Source organism: Anarhichas minor, unplaced genomic scaffold, assembly GCF_050575085.1.
Source record: "Anarhichas minor isolate MPS153535 unplaced genomic scaffold, ASM5057508v1 ptg000055l, whole genome shotgun sequence".
NCBI classification, from domain to species: domain Eukaryota; kingdom Metazoa; phylum Chordata; class Actinopteri; order Perciformes; family Anarhichadidae; genus Anarhichas; species Anarhichas minor.
In genome coordinates, this window is record NW_027466501.1 from 578,829 (window position 1) to 598,180 (window position 19,352).

At 44.3% G+C, this 19,352-nt stretch overlaps 1 protein-coding gene across 1 annotated transcript in view; it reads right to left on the minus strand.

The window, feature by feature from the left end:
• Positions 1-4,630: 4,630 nt before the first annotated feature.
• rerg (RAS-like, estrogen-regulated, growth inhibitor) overlaps positions 4,631-19,352 on the minus strand; it is a 31,484-nt gene continuing 16,762 nt past the window's right edge. Inside the window, exons 3-5 of the mRNA XM_076076197.1 lie at positions 13,405-13,461; positions 8,419-8,492; positions 4,631-5,641 (exon numbers count right to left, since the gene is read on the minus strand). Of these exons, the coding sequence (XP_075932312.1) occupies positions 5,231-5,641; positions 8,419-8,492; positions 13,405-13,461 (542 nt within the window). The 3' untranslated portion in view covers positions 4,631-5,230. The remainder of the gene's footprint in view (positions 5,642-8,418; positions 8,493-13,404; positions 13,462-19,352) is intronic.

The window sequence follows — 19,352 nt, forward strand, 5'->3', positions numbered from 1 at the left end:
AAGACTTATGTGCTGTTTGTGAGAGATTGTGCTGAAGAGGAGAGTCGGCCTGTTTACAGAGGGATCGTTGCCCCTCTCTGTAGGTCTCTCATTTCCTCTGCTGTGAAGCTCCTCTGCTTTGCTTTCTGTTTCCCCCTCTTCTGCATTCTAATGGAAAATTTCATCAAGAGGGACTCGAGCTACCAAATAAGTTTATAAGAAAAATAAACATACGCCTTATGTCAATATCCAAAATCACTTTAATTTACTTTCTGTTATTAATTCGTCTCCGTTTGTCTTCTGCTGGGATTTTAATCTTAGTCTTGCAGTCAAAGAAAATGAAATCACTACAGAGCTAACTTTCCCCGTGATTGCAGATCTAAACAGGACGTATGGGGGATATCGGTCTCGGCAAGGATATGGAAATCATTTTTGCTCAAGAGAGGCTCGTTTCCCTCCAGAGATATTAGTAGCATCAGCAGAGAGAGAGAGAGTCACGTGCTCTCTAAATGGGTTTGCAGAATATTTTTCTCCAGCTGAGCAAAATGCTGCGAAAGACTCAAAGTCAGACAATGAGTTAATTAAAAAACACTTGTATCGGATCAAGGACAGTTTAGTTAATTGGAGGTAGTCTGGCAATTGAAACGTTCAGTGAAGGGAAACTAAAATATCCTCCACAAAGCAGTCCCGCCTCAAGGCCCAGTCAAGGTTCCTCTAGCGTTTGAACGCATCACATCTCTATGTAGTGAGATTGTTTTGTCAACTTCTGTTTCCAGTAGTAAGTAGTTCTCTCAGGTAACCACCAAGCTCTAATTGTGTTTACTCTGTTAGTTTTGACACGTATTTCAGTTTGCAAATGTACATTTTAAACTATGGACTGGCTAAATGTCTTTTCTATGATAACGTGTCTCTATTATGGCAAAATGAATAGATTTATGAAGCAAGCGAAGTGTCCTCCGTTTAGAGCAGTCCTTGAATCCATCACGTTGTATTTATCCGTCGTATATTGGTTGGTCATGTCTTGTTAATTAGCCAATCAGTGATGAGGATTGTAACCTACCCCAATTCCTGGATGGGTGGGACGACAGAAAACAGAATAACTAGTATGAGGGACCACACGTGGGTCGGGTCCTTAGTTTGTTAAAATGCGTCACGCTCTATACGTTTAAAGACAGACGTTTTGTATTGTTTAGTAAACAGTAAAGTAAGCCGTGCACTGAGCCGTCTTCTGTCTTTAATTCAGTTTAACGTTAGCTTGTGCGTGCAGCTGTTGCTAGTTAACTTTAGCTGTCACTTCCTTGGTTGAGAAGAGACTGCGTGGGAAACACGTCGCGCTAAGTACGGTCACTACTATGAACAGAATTCATGTAAAAGTCTACGGTTATAAAGACAATAGCTTTATGAGTGGTTGTGGCTCTTCTAGGACGGCGTGCTTGGGAGCGCTGCAGCAGAGGAAGTGGTCCTCACGTGTGCCGCGGGAGGAGCACGTGAACCTGGACAGAGCGTCATGAGGTGTTCCTCCACAGGCCGCCTCTGGAGGGTCTGACGGGCTGTTTAGTGTCTTGAGTTTCCACGGAACTGTGAGTACCGGCGGGATGCGTTGCATGAAGATGTGAGCGTCATTCCCACAGACTGCATCCCTCTGCCCTGTTCTCATTCCCGGCTGTGCTAGCTCTGCCATGGCAGGTCTGAACCCCAGGCAGACAGTAGTTATCTATGAGATCATGACAACCTGCTGTTTGATAACAGTAAGATCATCTTTTGTACAAAATATTTATGACACACAGATTGTACATAAAAACATTTGTGAGCATATCAAACATAAGTGTAAACAGTATGCAGATGCCCAAAGTGCCCAAAGGCAGTAATTGAACTGTAATTGAATTTGAAAATGGCGCCCATGTGTCCAATATGTCCATCTCCTCAACACAAGAAGTGTCTTTTTCTCCTTCTGTTTCCACTGTCAGCCACCCCCCCCCCCCCACCCCCACCCCCACCCATATGGTCTCTTACTGCCCCCTCCTCCCCATCTCTCTTTTACATCGACGTAAGAGAGGAGAACTGTGTGAACTCAAACCCCCGGCGAGTTTCAGTCGCACGTCTTGGTGCCCGGGCGATGCCTGCGTCACAGCCACCCTAACCCTTCTAGCAGAGGTCCTGCTGGACATGAGAACTGTGTGGGATCAATGCGCCGGGCTTGGCCCGATCGCTCCCCTCACCCGTCTCGGCAGCACTTTCCAACCGAGCCACCGTGTGTGTGTGTGTGTCTGACGTCAGAGCGATGGAGATTGACGAGTGGGCCCACGGTGCCTTGATCTCACGGCCGCACACTTCGCGCCGACTTTCAGAGCATGACGTACACACACCAACCCCCTCCCTTCTGGCGCGTCCTAAACACTTCTCCCCTGTCCCAGTTGATTGGGGGGAGGCTACAACCTGAAATTGTCCTCTGATAGTCTCCGACTGGTCAGGATGTGGAGGAGCATCGTGGCTCCTTTCCCCCTGGTTGTTATGGGGTTTTGGCCTCTAGTAATTATCTATAGCTGGGCCACTCCTTTCTGCTTCACACAGACTAAAGAAAGCCGTTTTTTGTTTTTGTGTCCTCTCCCTGAGTCAGCAGTCTATTTGAAGAAAGCAGGGTGTATTTAGTGGGAGGTTTCCTTTTTTTAAGACGGTGCTGTGACAGAAGTGGGTTACGGTTTACTACTAAATGGGAAGTAAGGGAACGTTCGTTTGAATGGGTTTTAATTTCAGGCCTCAGGGCAATAAAAATGAAAAAATATATAATACAAAAGGTGTGTCTTTTGAAATCCATATTGTCCCAAAAAAACCTGCTGAAATGGTGAGCTGTACTAGTACAACGAATCCACCCAGTATTGTCAGTGACTGTAAGATGATAAGGGAATTTGTGTGTGTGTGTGTGTGTGTGTGTGTGTGTGTGTGTGTGTGTGTGTGTGTGTGTGTGTGTGTGTGTGTGTGTGTGTGTGTGTGTGTGTGTGTGTGTGTGTGTGTGTGTGTGTGTGTGTGTGTGTGTGTGTGTGTGAGTATCAATCAACTTGTACAGAGAACATAGATCTTTAGTTTCAGTACAAAAGGAAGTTATATTCCTTCAGATTTTCATGAAATGAAACCCCTTTCTTGATACTATTTATGGTCTCGGATTTTTTTTAAAATAACCGTTAAATGTATTCACACTCTGCCACAACCCAAAAAAGCAAAGCAACATAAGGCCAGAGTCAGATTCAGATTGCCTTATTAGGAGTGTCATAATTTTGATTCTAAATCCAAAATGATTCATAATGACCTTTCACTGTTGACCGATGACATCAAAAGCCGGATGGGCATCTCTACCAGCGGGGACCCGGCGTTTGCTCTGGTTTCTCCAGCCTGAACGGATTCTCCCAGTTCCAGGAGACGCTTGTTGTTTCCTGCTTTTGTTCCCAATCCAGTCGCTCTCACAGACGTGACATGTCCCACAGGCGAGGTTTTTTTTTTTTTACCCGCTACACAGACTCCATCTTTGTCGTGTGTGGAAGTGCGGCAGCTTCGCTGTATGCTTATTGAGTAATACGATCACATGGATACACATTGATTTGATTGATTTTTATCTCAATGTAAAAACACCCACAAGGTTGCTCTGCTGCCACTGGTAGGATGAGGTCCTGTGTTTCTGTTCACCGTTTTCAAACGGATGTGACTTCCTTGTAGTTTTTACCTGTTGGACGGCGCGCATAGGAGACGACGCAGTGGGTCGGGATGGCGTGAAAGAAGCTATATAGAATTTAGCAGCTTTTTTCAATAAATTCAACATACAGCATTAACGTGGTACGTTCCTCAACATGTATCACACTTGATACCATGAAGCCTTTTTAAAGAGGAAGTTTAAAAGTGTAAATGTCGGGGCATAAAATCAATTATCTGTTGATCTTTATGAAGACCCGAGAGTCTAAAAACGTCACTGTTCACTCTCTTTACACTTGTGTCAGAACTGGGAGGCGATTGTGTATTATTACTGACAGGCTTTATAAAAATGTTTGGTTCCACTAGAAACAGAAACACCACTTGCTCTCCTGTTGCGTCTCTAACAAAATATCTGCTATGGCAATGTGTTTCTTCCCCCAGATGTCTGGGACGTGCAGTACTAAACAGCTGTTGCTGTAGCCGTCAGTAACCACAGGGGGAGCCTGAACAATGCAAAGCGACTGTTAACGTTGGTCAAAGAGCTCAGTGAGAAGTAGTTATGTCCCATTCAGTTTTTGCTCTTGGATTGTCTCATAATCCATCAATTTCTATTTCTTATCTATTAAAACACTAAATCGCTGAACTGAAGTGGTTACACTTCAAACTATCAGCGCTTAGCGTGTTGTTGTCTGCCGTCATCCTAATCATAGCTCAATCAAAATATGATGCAGATGAGCCCGAGGGAGTTTGATATGAGCTCGTATGATAAACAGCCGCTGCTCTGGCTGAAGGCGTCCGTATCTGACACCGTATTTATTATTTTAGAACTTAGTACCCCACTGTGGAACACCATGCACCCAGCGATGACATAAAACACGGATGTCAACCAAACATACGGACTCATGAAGAGGAAAACCAGTGGGATATACGTCCATTTCTTTTAATTACGAGTGCACATCTGGTTGTTTTGATCATACAGGTCACGTACATACAAACATATTCCATTTCAACAATGACAGTACCGTCTTTGGCAATGTACCAAATCATACATACTGTAGTTTAAAGTATTTAAAAATGACAGCCATGAGGAGCTTCCCTGGAATGTGACGTGTTGGGACTCCACAGCAGAAACGTTTCGTGTCAAGATAATGTAGTGGACTTTACAAGGACTGTGTGGATGACTGTTTGTAGGGATGACATGCGTTAGGGACAGTGGATCTACTTTTATGCGATAGTAGTTCGCTGATCTTATTTTTCTTTGACCACTGCTGACGGAACAGTTGCACTATCCCCCAACAGACGAGCTACAGAGAAACCAACGCCTCACCTGCATCCAGAGTTACTTTGATCCAAGTGACATTTGAAAAGTTTGGACGGCTCCCATGCTGAAGCGACGACATGAGCTACCTCTTCCAGACGGAGGAGACGCTGCCTATTTGATGGAGCATGATGAGAGAATAAGTAAAGAACACATTCCACATAACATCAGTCACATTTCGTCCATTGCGGAGCCGCTAGTTGCTTGACACATTTACAGAAGAAGAATAGTACATTGCTGGCGCCGTCTTCCCTAGCTGCTGATCTTGGTCAGCATCTTGTTGATGGCCTGTTTGACGTGCGTGGTGGAGCTGCGGCGTCTGGCCTTGCCCTGCACGGCCTTGCGGCGCCTCACCTCGCGGCACAGCTCGTGGAAGGCCTCGGCCACGGCGCCGCCCTCGTTGGCGCACGCCGAGCACTCGTAGAAGGCGCACGCCATCTCGGCGGCCAGCCGCTCGCCTTCCTCCGTACCGACCTGCCGCACGTGGTCCAGGTCGGACTTGTTGCCGACGAGGACCAGGGGCACGTTCTTCGGCTTCTTCACGTCCTCCAGGAGACTTCGGAGCGGCGCCACCTCCTCGAAGCTCCCCCGGTCCGTGATGTCGTACACGATGACAAATCCGTCACCCCAACGCACGTGACCCTCTTTCTGCTGGATGTCCTCCTGGGATGGAGAAAGAATGGTTAAAAAACGCTTATTGTAACTTAAATTTAGAGGATTGTCAAAGGAATAGTTTGTTATTTTAGGAAATTCCCTTGCAGATATTGAGATAAGATCGATACTGCTCCCATATCTGTATGCTAATACCAGCGGCCAATTAGCTTAGCATAAAGACTGGAAACGGAGGGAATCAGCTAGCCTGGCTCAGGTAATACAATCTGCCGACCTGCACATCTAAGACTTAGTGAATAATGTTATATCTCGTTTGTTTAATCTGTACAGAATGTGCCACACTATTTGGTGCCGAGGAACTTTGTCTTCTTCCTTAAAACCAGAATTTCTTTATTTCGAACATGTTTTTGTTGTGGCTGAAAACAAACGAGATGTAAAGGACACAGAACGTTAATCGGTGAGCTTTGAGATGCTGGAGTGTGTTACCAGGCTAGCTGTTTCCATGTTTGACGTGTTTGTGCTAAGCTAAAGGCTGCTAGCTGTAGCTTCATATTTACTATACAGCATGAGAGTTGTATCAATCTTCTCATCTAACTCCTTGTAATGAATGGAATTTCCTAAAATATAAAACTATTCTATTACATTTTGTGACTTCAAACCATTAAAAAAAAAATCATCTAAAAACATGAATAAGCTAAATGCAAGGACTTCTTTTCTTCCATCGGTGACTGTTTGCTCCCTGCACGCTTAATATTTCCTGTTTGCATTTGAACATAAAAAGCTTCCGTTTTTGGTATACGCAGAAACCGTTGTCTCCAATCCCTGACCCCTGACCCCTGCTCCTTCACTCTCTCCCTCACCTGCCAAAGCCAGAAATTTTAACTCCGCAGCCGTCTCAGGATTGTGAACATTTAGGCATATCCTCCCTATTTGATCACGCTGTAGCAGAGACGGTCCCTCTGCTTGTAATGACCTCACTGGTCGTGTGGCAGACTCTAAACCGTAATCGGACTGGAGGGAGTTGCACAGATCCTGATTTCATAATTGTGAGAGGAAGCTTATCCCTCCGGAGGAAACACGAGAGAGTGTGACGTTTGTGTACCTGACTGACTTTTGAACCTGGAATTTATGAGCTGCCGATGGCGACTCCACCTCCACAAATCACGGAGTTAAAGCTCTGTGCTTTGTTCCAATCAGAGTCAGGAGAGACCTGACATTCAACACATGCCGTGTCTGGAAGCATTCAGACCGCATCCTCATGCCAGCTGAAAATAGACTACGCTATAATGAGAGAGAGAGAGAGAGAGGGACGACTTGGCTGAAGCGTCGCAGGGGAAATCAACCGCAAGCAGAACACCTACGCAGCTCTGCAGCATATTCATCTTCTGCACGAGGACTTGCGCAAGCTCTCCCTCACGGCCAGGACCCGGCAACGCTTCTGCCAGACTGCAGGAAATGGTCTTAGAGATCTAGAGTCTCACATCCACTCCTACCATTACTTACACCACCGTCTCTCCAAAATACGGGCATTGAAGCTGATCTGCAGTATAAACAAGTGGAGCCAGCTTACCTCTTTTAAAGAAGTATATTAAAGCTCTCAGTACTCTTCTAACTGAATGGTTTGTAGTTTGGATTGTTTTGCTGTCTCTCCTTCTGAAAATATACGTGTCAATTCTCACTATCTCAGTAATAAAGAAAATAAATTTTCTTTTCTTTTCTTACTGGGAGCCGCACAATACATTAGACATGGAAGTAAACAGTTGGAGAAAGTCTGGAAGACGAGAGGAGAGAACCTTTATCAGGTAGACTTTAGGCTTTCACAATGTCTCTGTTGGATGTACAATTTATTAGACTTTTACTTCTACGTATAGCCTTTGTTATTTGAAATTATATAGAGGTACATATTAACGCTGTCCCAATACCAGAAAGTAAGCACTCATTACCAATACCAGTGAAATTACATGATTCTCCATACCCAATTCAATACCACAGTAATAATGAAAGGTGTGTGTGTGTGTGTGTGTGTGTGTGTATATATATATATATATATACACACACACACCTTTTACACTCAGAGCTGGTGTAAAAGTTAAACGGGTCATAATTCCCTTTTCTAATATCTATTTCATCATACATAAAACATCTTTAAACAGCTGTATTTATTCAGTTTATTGCCCAAAACAACAGTTTGTCTGGGCTGCTAACAGCTAACCTAACTAGCTCTCTTCCTGCTGATTTCAACACAGATTTGTTGTTCACAATGTAGCAACAGTGAGTTCACTGTGTCCCCTCACATTTTAGTCAGTCTGGAGCCTCTCCAGTACCTGTGCTACTGCAGTACAGTCACGCTTTCAGAATTATATCATTGGCTTGGTCCCAAAGTCTCTCGTGACATCCCGACTACATAGAAGTTATAACAAGAGGTGTTTTTCTTTTGTGTGTTCCGGTGTTACCGGAAGATGTGTTCTGGTTCTGACAGCTGATCTTTTTTAATCCCATATGTAAAGGACCAAATGTTATAGTCAAGTCAATTTTACCTTTTTAAATTAAACTGGTCTGTCAAACTGTGAATAGAATAAGGGAATACAAATAATATATAATATACATCCATCACTTGTCTCTGGAAGCACAGCATTAGAGAATGCACTTGTGTTGACGATACTTGACTTTGTTAGTACACTAACAGTAGAAGTACTACCCCATATCAAGTACAGCACTGTGGTAATCCCTCCTCTCCTGTCAGTGAGCGAGACAGTTGGGATGGATTGAAGATGGAGGGAGAGATCTCAGGTCAGGTTTGGATTAGAGACGGGAATAATTCATCTCACCTGCCCAGCCGTGTCCAGAATCTCCATGGTGACGACCTCATCGTCGATGTTGGCCTGGTGGCGATATGTTGATTCTGTTCGACACGAGAGACACAGAAATCCATCCATTTTTTACAAATGTAATCCACTGTGAAGCGTCATTTGATAGTAGTGATGCCTGACTCCTAACATGGCAGTCAAAGTCATTATAATGCATCTTTACTTACTAAATATATATAAGTAATTGATCTCTGAAAGGACTAGGATATTACAGCAAGTTAACCAATAAACACCTGGTGTGCGTGCGTGCGTGCGTGCGTGTGCGCGCTCCCTAGCTTGATAAAGCTTCAGAGACGTATGTGTGATATGGACATCAGAGGTCAAAACGAGGAGCAACACTCTGTTTAAAAAAGGACACGACGTTCCCATTTGTTGCGGTTCTTTTTCCATGAAATTGTTATGTTGCACTTTGGAGCCAACCGCTTCGGTTTTGTTCTCAGCAGCTTGCTGAACTTCCTGGTTGCTGACAGAACGGCAGATTCTTGCAGTGACCTCGGAAGACCCGAGCTTCACCTCTAGCTGGTTTTAAAAAGCCGGATAAAAGCTTCTTATTCCTGGCACAGGAACACAGGTGTGAGCCGTGGCTTTGACCTTTCATTCCGCCGTGAGCAGCACAGGCGTTATCCTCCTAAATTGCCCCCTTGTAAAAAGCCCATCTGTGTAAACACCTCCCAGAGAGCAGCGGAGCCGCAGAAAAGCCTCCTTTTTAAGAAGCGAGATTCTAAAAGGATTTCTCTGTCCTCTGAACCACAGGGCTAAAGCCGGCGCTTTCTCCAGGCTTTACCACTTACAATTGCATTCAGCGTGTGACCCATGTCCTTCGGGCTCTGCTATTTTCTTTTGTGAAGGGAGACTATTCGAAAGATTAGTATGTCAAGGAATCAATCTTGGGGGAAAAATCACCAGACTTCGGTATTTTCTTTCGGTGAATTTTTTACATGTTGTTCCTCTCATCAGTTTTGACTTTTTTAATGTAAGAACAAGACACCGTGTGTCTTCTTCTTCTTCTTCTTCTTCTTCCTCTTCCTCTTCCTCCACCACCACTTTGGAACTCTATAGCTAGTAGTGCTGGTAGGTTTGACTGTTATGTGGCCTTGGTATACCCGGGTCTGTTCCTCCAAATCTAAAGTGCAGCTCTCGTTCACGAGTATTTGGTGTTTCACACCTTTCAGACCCAGCGAGTGCCGAGCAAACTAATTAGTAAGTAAAATAATATGCTTCATTATCCTCTTTAAACATTGAACACATGAAGATCTAGCGAGCTAATAAAGTGGATGCTTGTTCAAATCTAATTACGTTGAACAATTAATTCCCCCTTTTCCCTGCATGACTAAATTGATAAATCTGTACCAGCTGCATTGAAATAGCTCAGTGATCTTCAGTTTAAAATAGCAGATTCTGAGCTTGTTGTCGCTCCGGTTTCCGCACGTCCCACCCTCCGTGTCCCAGGTGCGCTCACCTCTCCGGGGGATAAACGGCGTCCTGTGACGCAGATGAAATGTCACGGAGAGCTGATTTATAGCCGTTTGGCCGGAGGCACGAGGAGCATCTGTGAGGAGGAGAACCAGAGTCTCACACAGTGACCCGTGGGACGGCCTATTTCAGGAGCCGTCGCTCCATCAGCTGCGAACGGCACCGAATCCGTCCACGTCCACCCGTCTGCGTGTCTGTGGCCAACTGCTCTGACGCGGGGGCCGGGATTGTTTGACCGGCCCCACCATACCCATCTGAAGGTCTTGGAGAGAAACAATAAGCAGTCGCGTTCCTGGCAGCGAGCAATTCTTCCCTCATAATTCAACCCCCCCCCCCCCCTTTACTGCCCAAGGACTGCTTTGGCAGAAGGTTAAAAGAGAAAGTGTCACGCCAGACGATAAGTGACGAAGCTGGGAACATAATCCAGTGTGTTGACATAGCTCGTAAAGTCATTTCGCTCTTACGCACGCCTCACGGTACTTTATTCCCAAAGTGGTCCTACTAGAAGTTCGGTCTGCACTCTGTGACTGAAACGCCAAACCGCAGTAGAAGTAGTTCATTAGATTCTGTAAGCGGGTGGTGTGCAGAGACACAAATAACTAATGCATTGTGGCCATCTGTGTTCTGGACATCTTGTAACAGCCGATGACTGAACACAAAGTCAAATCATTATTTATGCACATATTCATGTATTTTTTTGCGTCATTTCTGATGATGCAGGAACACAGGATGCAGCAGTTTGATGACGCGTGCAACAACCACGCCGTTTATCTTCCTCCTCTGCTGACGCAGCGTCAGTGAAGTCACCCGTGGGTGTCTGGAAGAACATTTGATACGTGTTTGGATCTGGACAAGCTCACTAGAGCCCGAAAATGCAAACTTGGTATCAGAGACACCTGTGACATAAGCACTCCAAAACATAAATTAGTCTAAATATATAATTTCGATGAAAGTAGGATTTTTCAAGTTGCCACATTAGAGAAAAATAAAGTTGCTTTTTATTTTTTTTATTTTTTACTTTCTGAAATTTCTAATCCTTTTTTAGGTATTTCTCTTCAATGCTTTAATCATGTACCCCAATAATATCTTCATTTGGGGGCTTTTCCAAACAAATATTCACATATTGTTTGCGATTGAATCAGCATATATATAGATATTTCTGCCACCCCGTAAATATTTCTCCAGCTCCGCCACTGCTTCACATTTCCTTGAGCGAGCTGATGTGCATCGGGTTCTTGCCTTTAGGCAGATCCAGGACATGCTGCAGCAAGGACGGGCAATCGTGTGCATGCCGTATGTGAGTGCGTGCTAATCGGCTAAATCTGGCATGGGGTTTTTATTTGGTTGGGTTGAAACTACAAAAACAAAACCTCCATCGCATGAGATAGCCTGGCCCCGCACTGCAAGGACTACATAGGTAGATAATGACTGGTGAGCTGCAGACCCTGTCAGGCATATTGTAATGGATGAAGTGCAGTAATCTCGTGTTTTTAAGACCAGCGCTCTTTACGCAGACCTGTGTGATGGGCCCATAATAGGGTTTTGATAATGCGTCGACCACTTCGTGGGTAATTTCAGCCAGGCGGTCTGATTGGTCGCAGACACCCTCCGGCTGTACTTAACTCCCAGTGTGCACCTGAAGCTGTGCTTTCTGTGGTTGTGACGCCAGTTCTTGTAATCAAGGAGGCAAATATCGCTCTTTTCTGCCTTTTTGTGGCTAGACCATGTGCACTACTTGAAGTTAATACACGTGTTGTGTGAAGCTGGTACACACAGTACCAATACACTGCATTACAACAAAGATATCAAGGGGTACTATTGCTGAGGAAAGACGGGTTGATAACGGGTACCTGTCTTCTGCCCTGAAGCTCCATCTATGCCGAACAAAAACAACACATTCTGTAAAATAAGGGTTCCTAACATACCTGCCCAGCCGTACGCTGTGGTGTGAAGCGGAGGGCACAATGACTGACAGTGATGATGTTTTTACATGAAGAGGTGATTGATTTAACAAAGATTAAAAAAATATGCTAGAAATGCTCCCGAGTGTGATAATTGCGCTCTGCTGAGATGCTGCACATCATGTCACAAAAGACCGGATACGGTATTGAGGAGAGCACCGTGTGAGAAATCCCGAGGCTCTGACCTGTCGTGTACAGCCGGGAAATGAAAAGCACCTCGCAGAGGAGATGTCATGTCTTTGTTCCCCGTAATTACAGTGTACACAATTGGCTCCATCTGCATCGGTGGATAAAAAAAAAGGCCAGTTCTATGTCGCTCTGATGAGGGCAGAGGAACCTGATTGCATCGCTTTGAAGTTGTATTCACTGCATGATTAATGACTTCATTGCTCATATTTATTTTCTCTATGATTTTTCTTTTCATCTGGATACTGTTCCTTATTTTTACACCTTTTTTTTAAAATAGCAAATGTATCTGAATATAAATACGTAAAGGAATAGTTCTGCATTTTGGGAAATCTACTGATTCACTCTTTAGGCGAGAGTTAGATGAGGAGATCGATATCAAGCTAAATATTAAGCTTAAGATGGTTAGCTTAACTTAGCATAAAGGATCCAATGGTAACAAAAACTCACCAGGACGTGTAAAGCGCAGTAATGAACAGGTTATATCTCGCGTGTCAATCTGTGCAGGAAGGTTGAGGCTCAGTGAAGACTTGTGCGCTGATTTCTCTCCGGGCCTGTAGAGACTTAAGGAAGCCACTCTTCCAACACGTATCTTCCCATAAAACCACCAATTTATTCTTATTATTTTTACACTTTTTGTACAGAAAAAGAGAGCCAAGCCAGTCTTTTGCTCCTGCGTCCAGTATTTATGCTAAGCTAAGCTAACTGGCTGGCGTACAGGCATGAGCAGCATCTATCTTCTCATCTAACTCTCAGGCAAGAAAGCGAGTACTTCCCAAAATGTCAAAAGTGCATTTCCTCCACAGCGATGATGTGCATCTTCGTTTATTAGTTGTTTCATATTTTTATATTCTGAATCTGCAAAGTAGCTTTAATTAATTACTAATATTGTTAAATAAATGTAGTGAATTTAAAAGTCGTATCTTGCCCTCTGAGATGTAGCGCAGTACAAGTATAAAGTGACACGAAATGGAAATATTCAAGTAAAGTACAAGTACCTCAAAAAAGTTACATTCCACCACTGCTAAAACGAGAGCAGAAACTTGTGTACAAGATGACAAAGTTGTTCACAACTCTAGCTCAACGTGCACCAAATAGATGCATTTAACTTATAAATGTACAACATTTTCTTCCCCCGTAGAGGGTTCGAGGTCCACCCACCATACAGTCTTACACAACCCTGTGGGATACACCGATAGCAACGTAGTGTTGATGGCAACAGCAGCTACACTGTAGTTATCATTGCAGTAGTCACAGGAAAAGGGACGGCCGCAGTAGCAATGGTAGTACTAGTGGTCACAGTATTACAGATATGTTGTTGTCTTACCGAGTGTCGGGTCGTACTCCCAGATGAAGCGTCTGGTCAGAAATCTCACCACCAACGCTGTGGAGTACAAATAATAACATGGATAAATATTATTATCAGAATAAACAGCACAAGAAACACTTAGACTTGTAGGATTTAGTTATACAGCATATTGTGTCTTCAATTGCTAATCAGCTGTGGATAACCAGCAAGAGGCTGCGACATCCGAACCACTTTAATACACTTCTCATCTAAATGCTAATACCTATTTGAACAGTTCCACATCATTGAGGCGGAATCCAAGCAGCCTGAAGGTTCAACAAGAGCTTTTATGGGATAGTTAGCCCGCTCTTTATAGCGCCAAGTAAACAGAACAACATCCCCAGCAGGCTGGTGACTCACTCTCTCAATGACTTCCCATCAACAAGTAACACGTCCGTCTCCTTCATTCAGACGGATTTAGGAGGCCGTTACATGTGAACCAAACCATCTGTGTGCTCTCGGCTTATTTTGAAGCGTGAACTCTTTTGAGGAAAAGCCGCGGAGCTGCATAAAATCATTCATTCACCGATCAAAGTGTGTCGGCTCTGTGATCCCAGCTGCACTTTTTCCATCTAGAAGCCAAAATCCACTCTTCTATTTGATACGTCGTATGAATAGGACCACGCAAACCCCCGTCCTCTGGTGCTCTTATGTCTGTGCATGAAATATGGAGCTGAGCCAGGAGCTGATTGGCTAAGCTTAGCATAAAGAGGGTGTTGAGGGGGAAACGGCTAGCCTCGCTATGTCCCAGATAAAGGTATGTCTGTTGTCATTATATGCTACGCTAGGCCCTTTAGCGCCACCTTTAGCTCATCTCACTCTTGGATAGCAAGTAAACCACTTTTCCAAACTGTCCGCCATGCTTTAAAAAGACTACAGGTCTATCTAAAGTTTGCTAACATTAGCCACCGCTCGGATCAGAACTAGTTCCTAAGATTCGTTGTCCGACCACGTCGTCAATCGACACGGCTACAGTCAAAGCCAGTGAAAAGACAGCCGTACTACATTTTTCCAGACGTTCGCTGTATAAGAACCCTATTTCTTTTGGCTTTTTCCCTAATTGTTTGCTACCACACCCGGACAAGCAAGTGTTCACACTTCCAATACGCTTGTCTGTGGGAGCTGTCATGTGCCTGAGTGACTCCCTATAGGCCTGAGTGGTCCACTTTGAGTCCGGGCGTGTATCCGTGTCCTCGTGTCAAGTTGCTGAGCTGCTGCTTGTGTCAAAGAGACAATGGGGAAACAGCATTGCTTTTGAAATGGGATGGGGGGGGGGGGGGGGGAGAAAAAAACATCCATCTTGGCCAGGCCTTTTTTTTTTTTTCGCTCATAATTAGCCAGGACAAGGAACGGTAAGGGAACCTATTATGTCAGCCAGAGTGTCGCTGCCACGCTTCATTGTGCTCCTAAAGAACTCAAGTCCAGTCTCTGAGCTCAGCGTGTGATGCTTTCTGAGAGACTGGTGCTAAAACGTTTCAATTTGTCTTTCGCACAGCTGAAGTGGCAGTCAAAACATTTAATTTACTTGACAGTGTTGCATGAGTGGGTCTGTTATGCAGCATGTACAGAGAGACATGCAGGTCTTTTCATGTTGCATACACGTAGCTTGAAATAGCCTGTTGTTACCCTGATTTTGTTGGTTTTCTCCTGTAGTAAGCCACATTTCCCTTGCTCTCCTAACACACTGACTGTGTTTTCAGGCAAAGGACGAGTGTGTCACGCAACTTTTTAATTATTCCCTGAATGCGCTCGGAGCAGAACAAGCAGCAGATCGTTTGTCGTGTGGTGGAGAAGGCAGACGGACACGCACGTCTACGTCTCCTGTTGCTGACAGAATTTCCCACTGAGGTTATCTCGTGTCGTTTCTGCCACAGTGGCCTGGATTCCAGGTGGACGGAACAACAACCAATGGGGTGTGAAGTCCTTTCCTCATTAGAGGTAACCGTATCTCCTGCTCCCCCCCCTGCCACTAGAAGAAATGTACACACAGAAGAGAGGAGCCTTTGTTAACCTGCGTCAATATGGACATTGTGGCCCAGATTGACTGCGGGTCTGCGGAGGGCATAATGTGTTCTGTATCACCAGGCTGAGCTGATCACAAAGAAAGGAGATTCACTGGCTGTGTGCGGCGAGAGGAAAGCTGGTGAAGCCTCATTGCAACGGTCACAGGCGTACCTATAGCTGGTTAACGGATCAGATTTGATCAAATACTTCGGCCCAGACTTCACAGGCTCTGAGTGGCTGGATGGAGGAGTGCCGAGTTTTCAGATTTGTGTCAAACACATCATCCGCGGGAGGTGTTTGCCAAACGCCGCTTTTGTCCAAAGTGACCTAATCGCATTAGCGGCAGAATGTTGGACTAATTGCAAACAAAGCTAAAGCAATTAGCGGCGCCCACGGCCCCGTTCTGAGCCGGCGCTGTGTTACTCATTGAACAGTCTCTATTGATTCCATCAGCCATCAGACGGACACCCACTGCTCTTTGGTTCCCTTCGGCCACAAAAAACACCTCTTTACCGGCCGACGAGTGGAGCTCTCCCAGAGCTGCGCAGCTGCAGTCAGGTTTTCTACCTATTGTGTTCACGTCACGTCGGGTCATATCATACTGGCCAGTATATGGACTGAATGTTCTCAGTGGCTTCAGTTACTGAGTACATTCCATCTCTCTTAAAGAGATGAGAGCCTGGAAATATTAAGAATGCAAGAAATTTAAATAATTCATTGGTGACCAGCCTAGACCTCACTAAGCTAGTCTCCAGCAAGACCTCAGAAAAATCCGTTTCAGCCTTATTTCTGATTTAGACTGATGATAATGTGCTGATCGATGTCACCACACTTGTTGAACATTTGATTCTCTGCTGGCAGTAAACCCTGTTTACATCATGTTTTACGTGAATAGAAGAGAAGTGAGTCATTGACCAGACGAGCTGTTTCCTGTGCAGACGATCGCTGCCCTGCTGTTGTGTTGGCAGAAAGGAAGCCACACTTTACTTGTAAACGCTTGTAAGGGACTTTTGCAATATGTTTACTGGACTCTTCCACACTTCAATCTATGCCATTAATATGCTCTCCATCTTTTCCTCCACAATTGACATTTTTGTCAAGTAGTTTGAGATTGTAGGACTCATTACTGGCCTAAATGACTATGAAATTACGTTTTGTAGAAGGGCCTGATCTCTAATCAATATCCTCACCACCTATTACCGAAGCTGCTGAGGACAGGCTTATAGATTGTGCGCTGATTAGTGATTCATGCTTTCCTGCAAATCCACTCGGTATTTGAAAGATAGCTGAAAAAATTAGGACACGTTAGTCGTGGGGCTCTGCTCGAGCATTAATCCTGAACATCTGCAGATGCAGATGCCTTAGCATGTATACGAGGTGTCACTGGACTAAATCATTCCACTGGAAGACAATAAGAGAAACATTATGTGAACCAAATGATAGACGTAGGAGAAGGTGGGCTCCAGGGTTCACTCCGATTTATTTAACTTCTTTTATTAATGTGACAGATACAAGGTCATTTTAAAGCACTGTGATAAATCTGTCGCAGCGCCGGCAGCAGCAGATTCTACTTTCTCGTTGGTTTTTTGCAAGACATAGCAGATGGAAACAATTTTTTCTGTGTCTAAATCGTACAGAAGCTCAACCTGCATTGCTCTCCTGTGTAAGTATATGCATGCATTGTTGTATGGGCATGCTTCTTCACACACAGAAGTGACAGCCCTGATGCAAAAGGCATTAAAGACAGATTAGCTACAAAAGCACCCAAACCACTTCCTGTACTGGAGGTCAGGCCACTGTTCCCAGTCTCAGAGCTTTCCCAGAGTTCCTCTCACCACCAGTCTCTCCCTGGGGCTCTGTGTCCCTAACCACCAACACCAATCCTCTCTGGAACGGCGGGATAGACAAAAACTGGATTTTTCACGATGAGGAAATGTACGTCTGTGGAACAGGGACTTCTGGGAGCCCCCACAGTGCCAGGGGACATTTTAAATCTCTGTCTACTGCCAAATATAAATGAGATCAAGTCAAGACATCTTATCTTCTCTGCCTCTTTCCAGATCAGATTACAGCCCGCCAATCAGGCTCCATTCATATTTATTCTGGAATTGAACCAATACCCTTCGAGAAGGGATGTGGGAAGTCTAAAGTGAGCACAGTAACAATAACACACAAGGCAACAGTAAACATGTCATCTGCCATGAGTAATGGCGAAACTGTCTGGGCCAATCAGGAACAAATACTTCACTTTGTTTGAGCTGGGGTTCAGGGAAGTTTAGCTTTGTGTAAGGAGTGGTTGAACAATACTAGTCTTGCACAATACTAGAAAGGTATGTTAATACCCTGCAGTTATAAACTGTATTAAACGTTTTATTAGTAATGGTACTATAAAGGTGCAAAACGTTATACTGATGAGTTTATCTATTGCCTCCACATGGCTCTCAACATGGCAACGGCTGTGTCCGTGGCTACAGAGTTTCGGATGCTAACAGTGCAAACTACGGCAACAGTGCTACGGAGCTGACCGTGTTTTTCCGAGGGGGGAACCAGTGGCGCACGCTCACATGCACTGAAAAGCCACTTCCTTCTCTGCCCAGATAGACATTACTCCTCTACTATATCTTTACAAAGCAAATAGTTGTTTGCTGCTATATTAATTCTCTGAATTTTAAGTAGAGAACAATAAAGATTTTTGTTATTTTGTCTCATATCTCACTCTGCAGGTTTCATGGTGGCAAAATGAAAGGCATGGCTGCAAATATAAGTACTCTTGCTGACCATCCACGGCAGGTCGAGGAAGTGAATTTGGAAATATTTCACTTGCATAACTTACATAAGTCCAAGGACTCCACAAAGTCCATCTGTACCAAATGTTTCAACCTATGAATACCAAATAGTGTTGATAAAAAAGACAAGTTTTACTTTATATGTTCTGTCATCTGTTATTCCATTATTTTTCCCGGTGTTGAGTTCTTTTGCCGTGATATCGTTTCAGTATCGCTAACTTAGGCAGGTATCACATCTAAGTTATAATTTTTGTATCGTTGCAACACTAACATGCAAGGCCATCTGGCCATCAAGCACATATTCAAGACCCTCTCACAAGTTCATCCTTTTGAAATGAGTCGGCTGTAAACATAAAAAAATCAGCCGGGGGACGGCGGTTTCAGCCAACTCAGAGCTAACGTTAGCTTAATTAGCTAGTTATCTGCAGTACAGCTGATGACGTCTGCCAGTGAGCTGTCCTCTCATTTGTCAAATACTCACCTGTTAGAAACAACGCGCCTGCTTTTGTCTACCTCGTTAAGAGCTCTGTCATAAACTGCATATGAGCCTTAGCAACAGTAACTAAAAGGGAAGGGGCTTAGCAAATAATCAATGGAGCCATCAGCTAGCTAGCTAGCTAGGAATTTGATTATCCATGTGACCCAGATGGGAATAGAAAAAAAAACGCAACTTGATGCAACTTTTTACCGTTCACATTGATCAGAAAATAAGAGATGTGAGTAACGTGCATTCTTGAGGAACAATATCTTTTCCCAAATTACGAAACCAGTAATACTTCAAGAAGATCTCAGCATCGCTCTTGTTCGCCGGATCCTATTACAGCCAATTACCAGCAAAACTCATCACTTTTCTCCTACGTGCCTGCACGGTAAACTCATTAGGGACTGAGTGTTGCAGATTCCCGGTTATTGCACATCATTTAAATTAATGAGATGTCAGGCATAATCAGAGCAACTGCTCCTCTGGGAATAATAGGCCAGCTTCCCATTTATTTTCTGCCATGCTTGATTAGTCATTAGCCATGGGATAATTCATAATTAGGCCTATCCTTGTAAACAAACTACATATTTTAAATGAACAACCCTTGAGCGCTGAGGGTTTTTTGCATGAACCCCTTTTAATCCCACACGTACCAA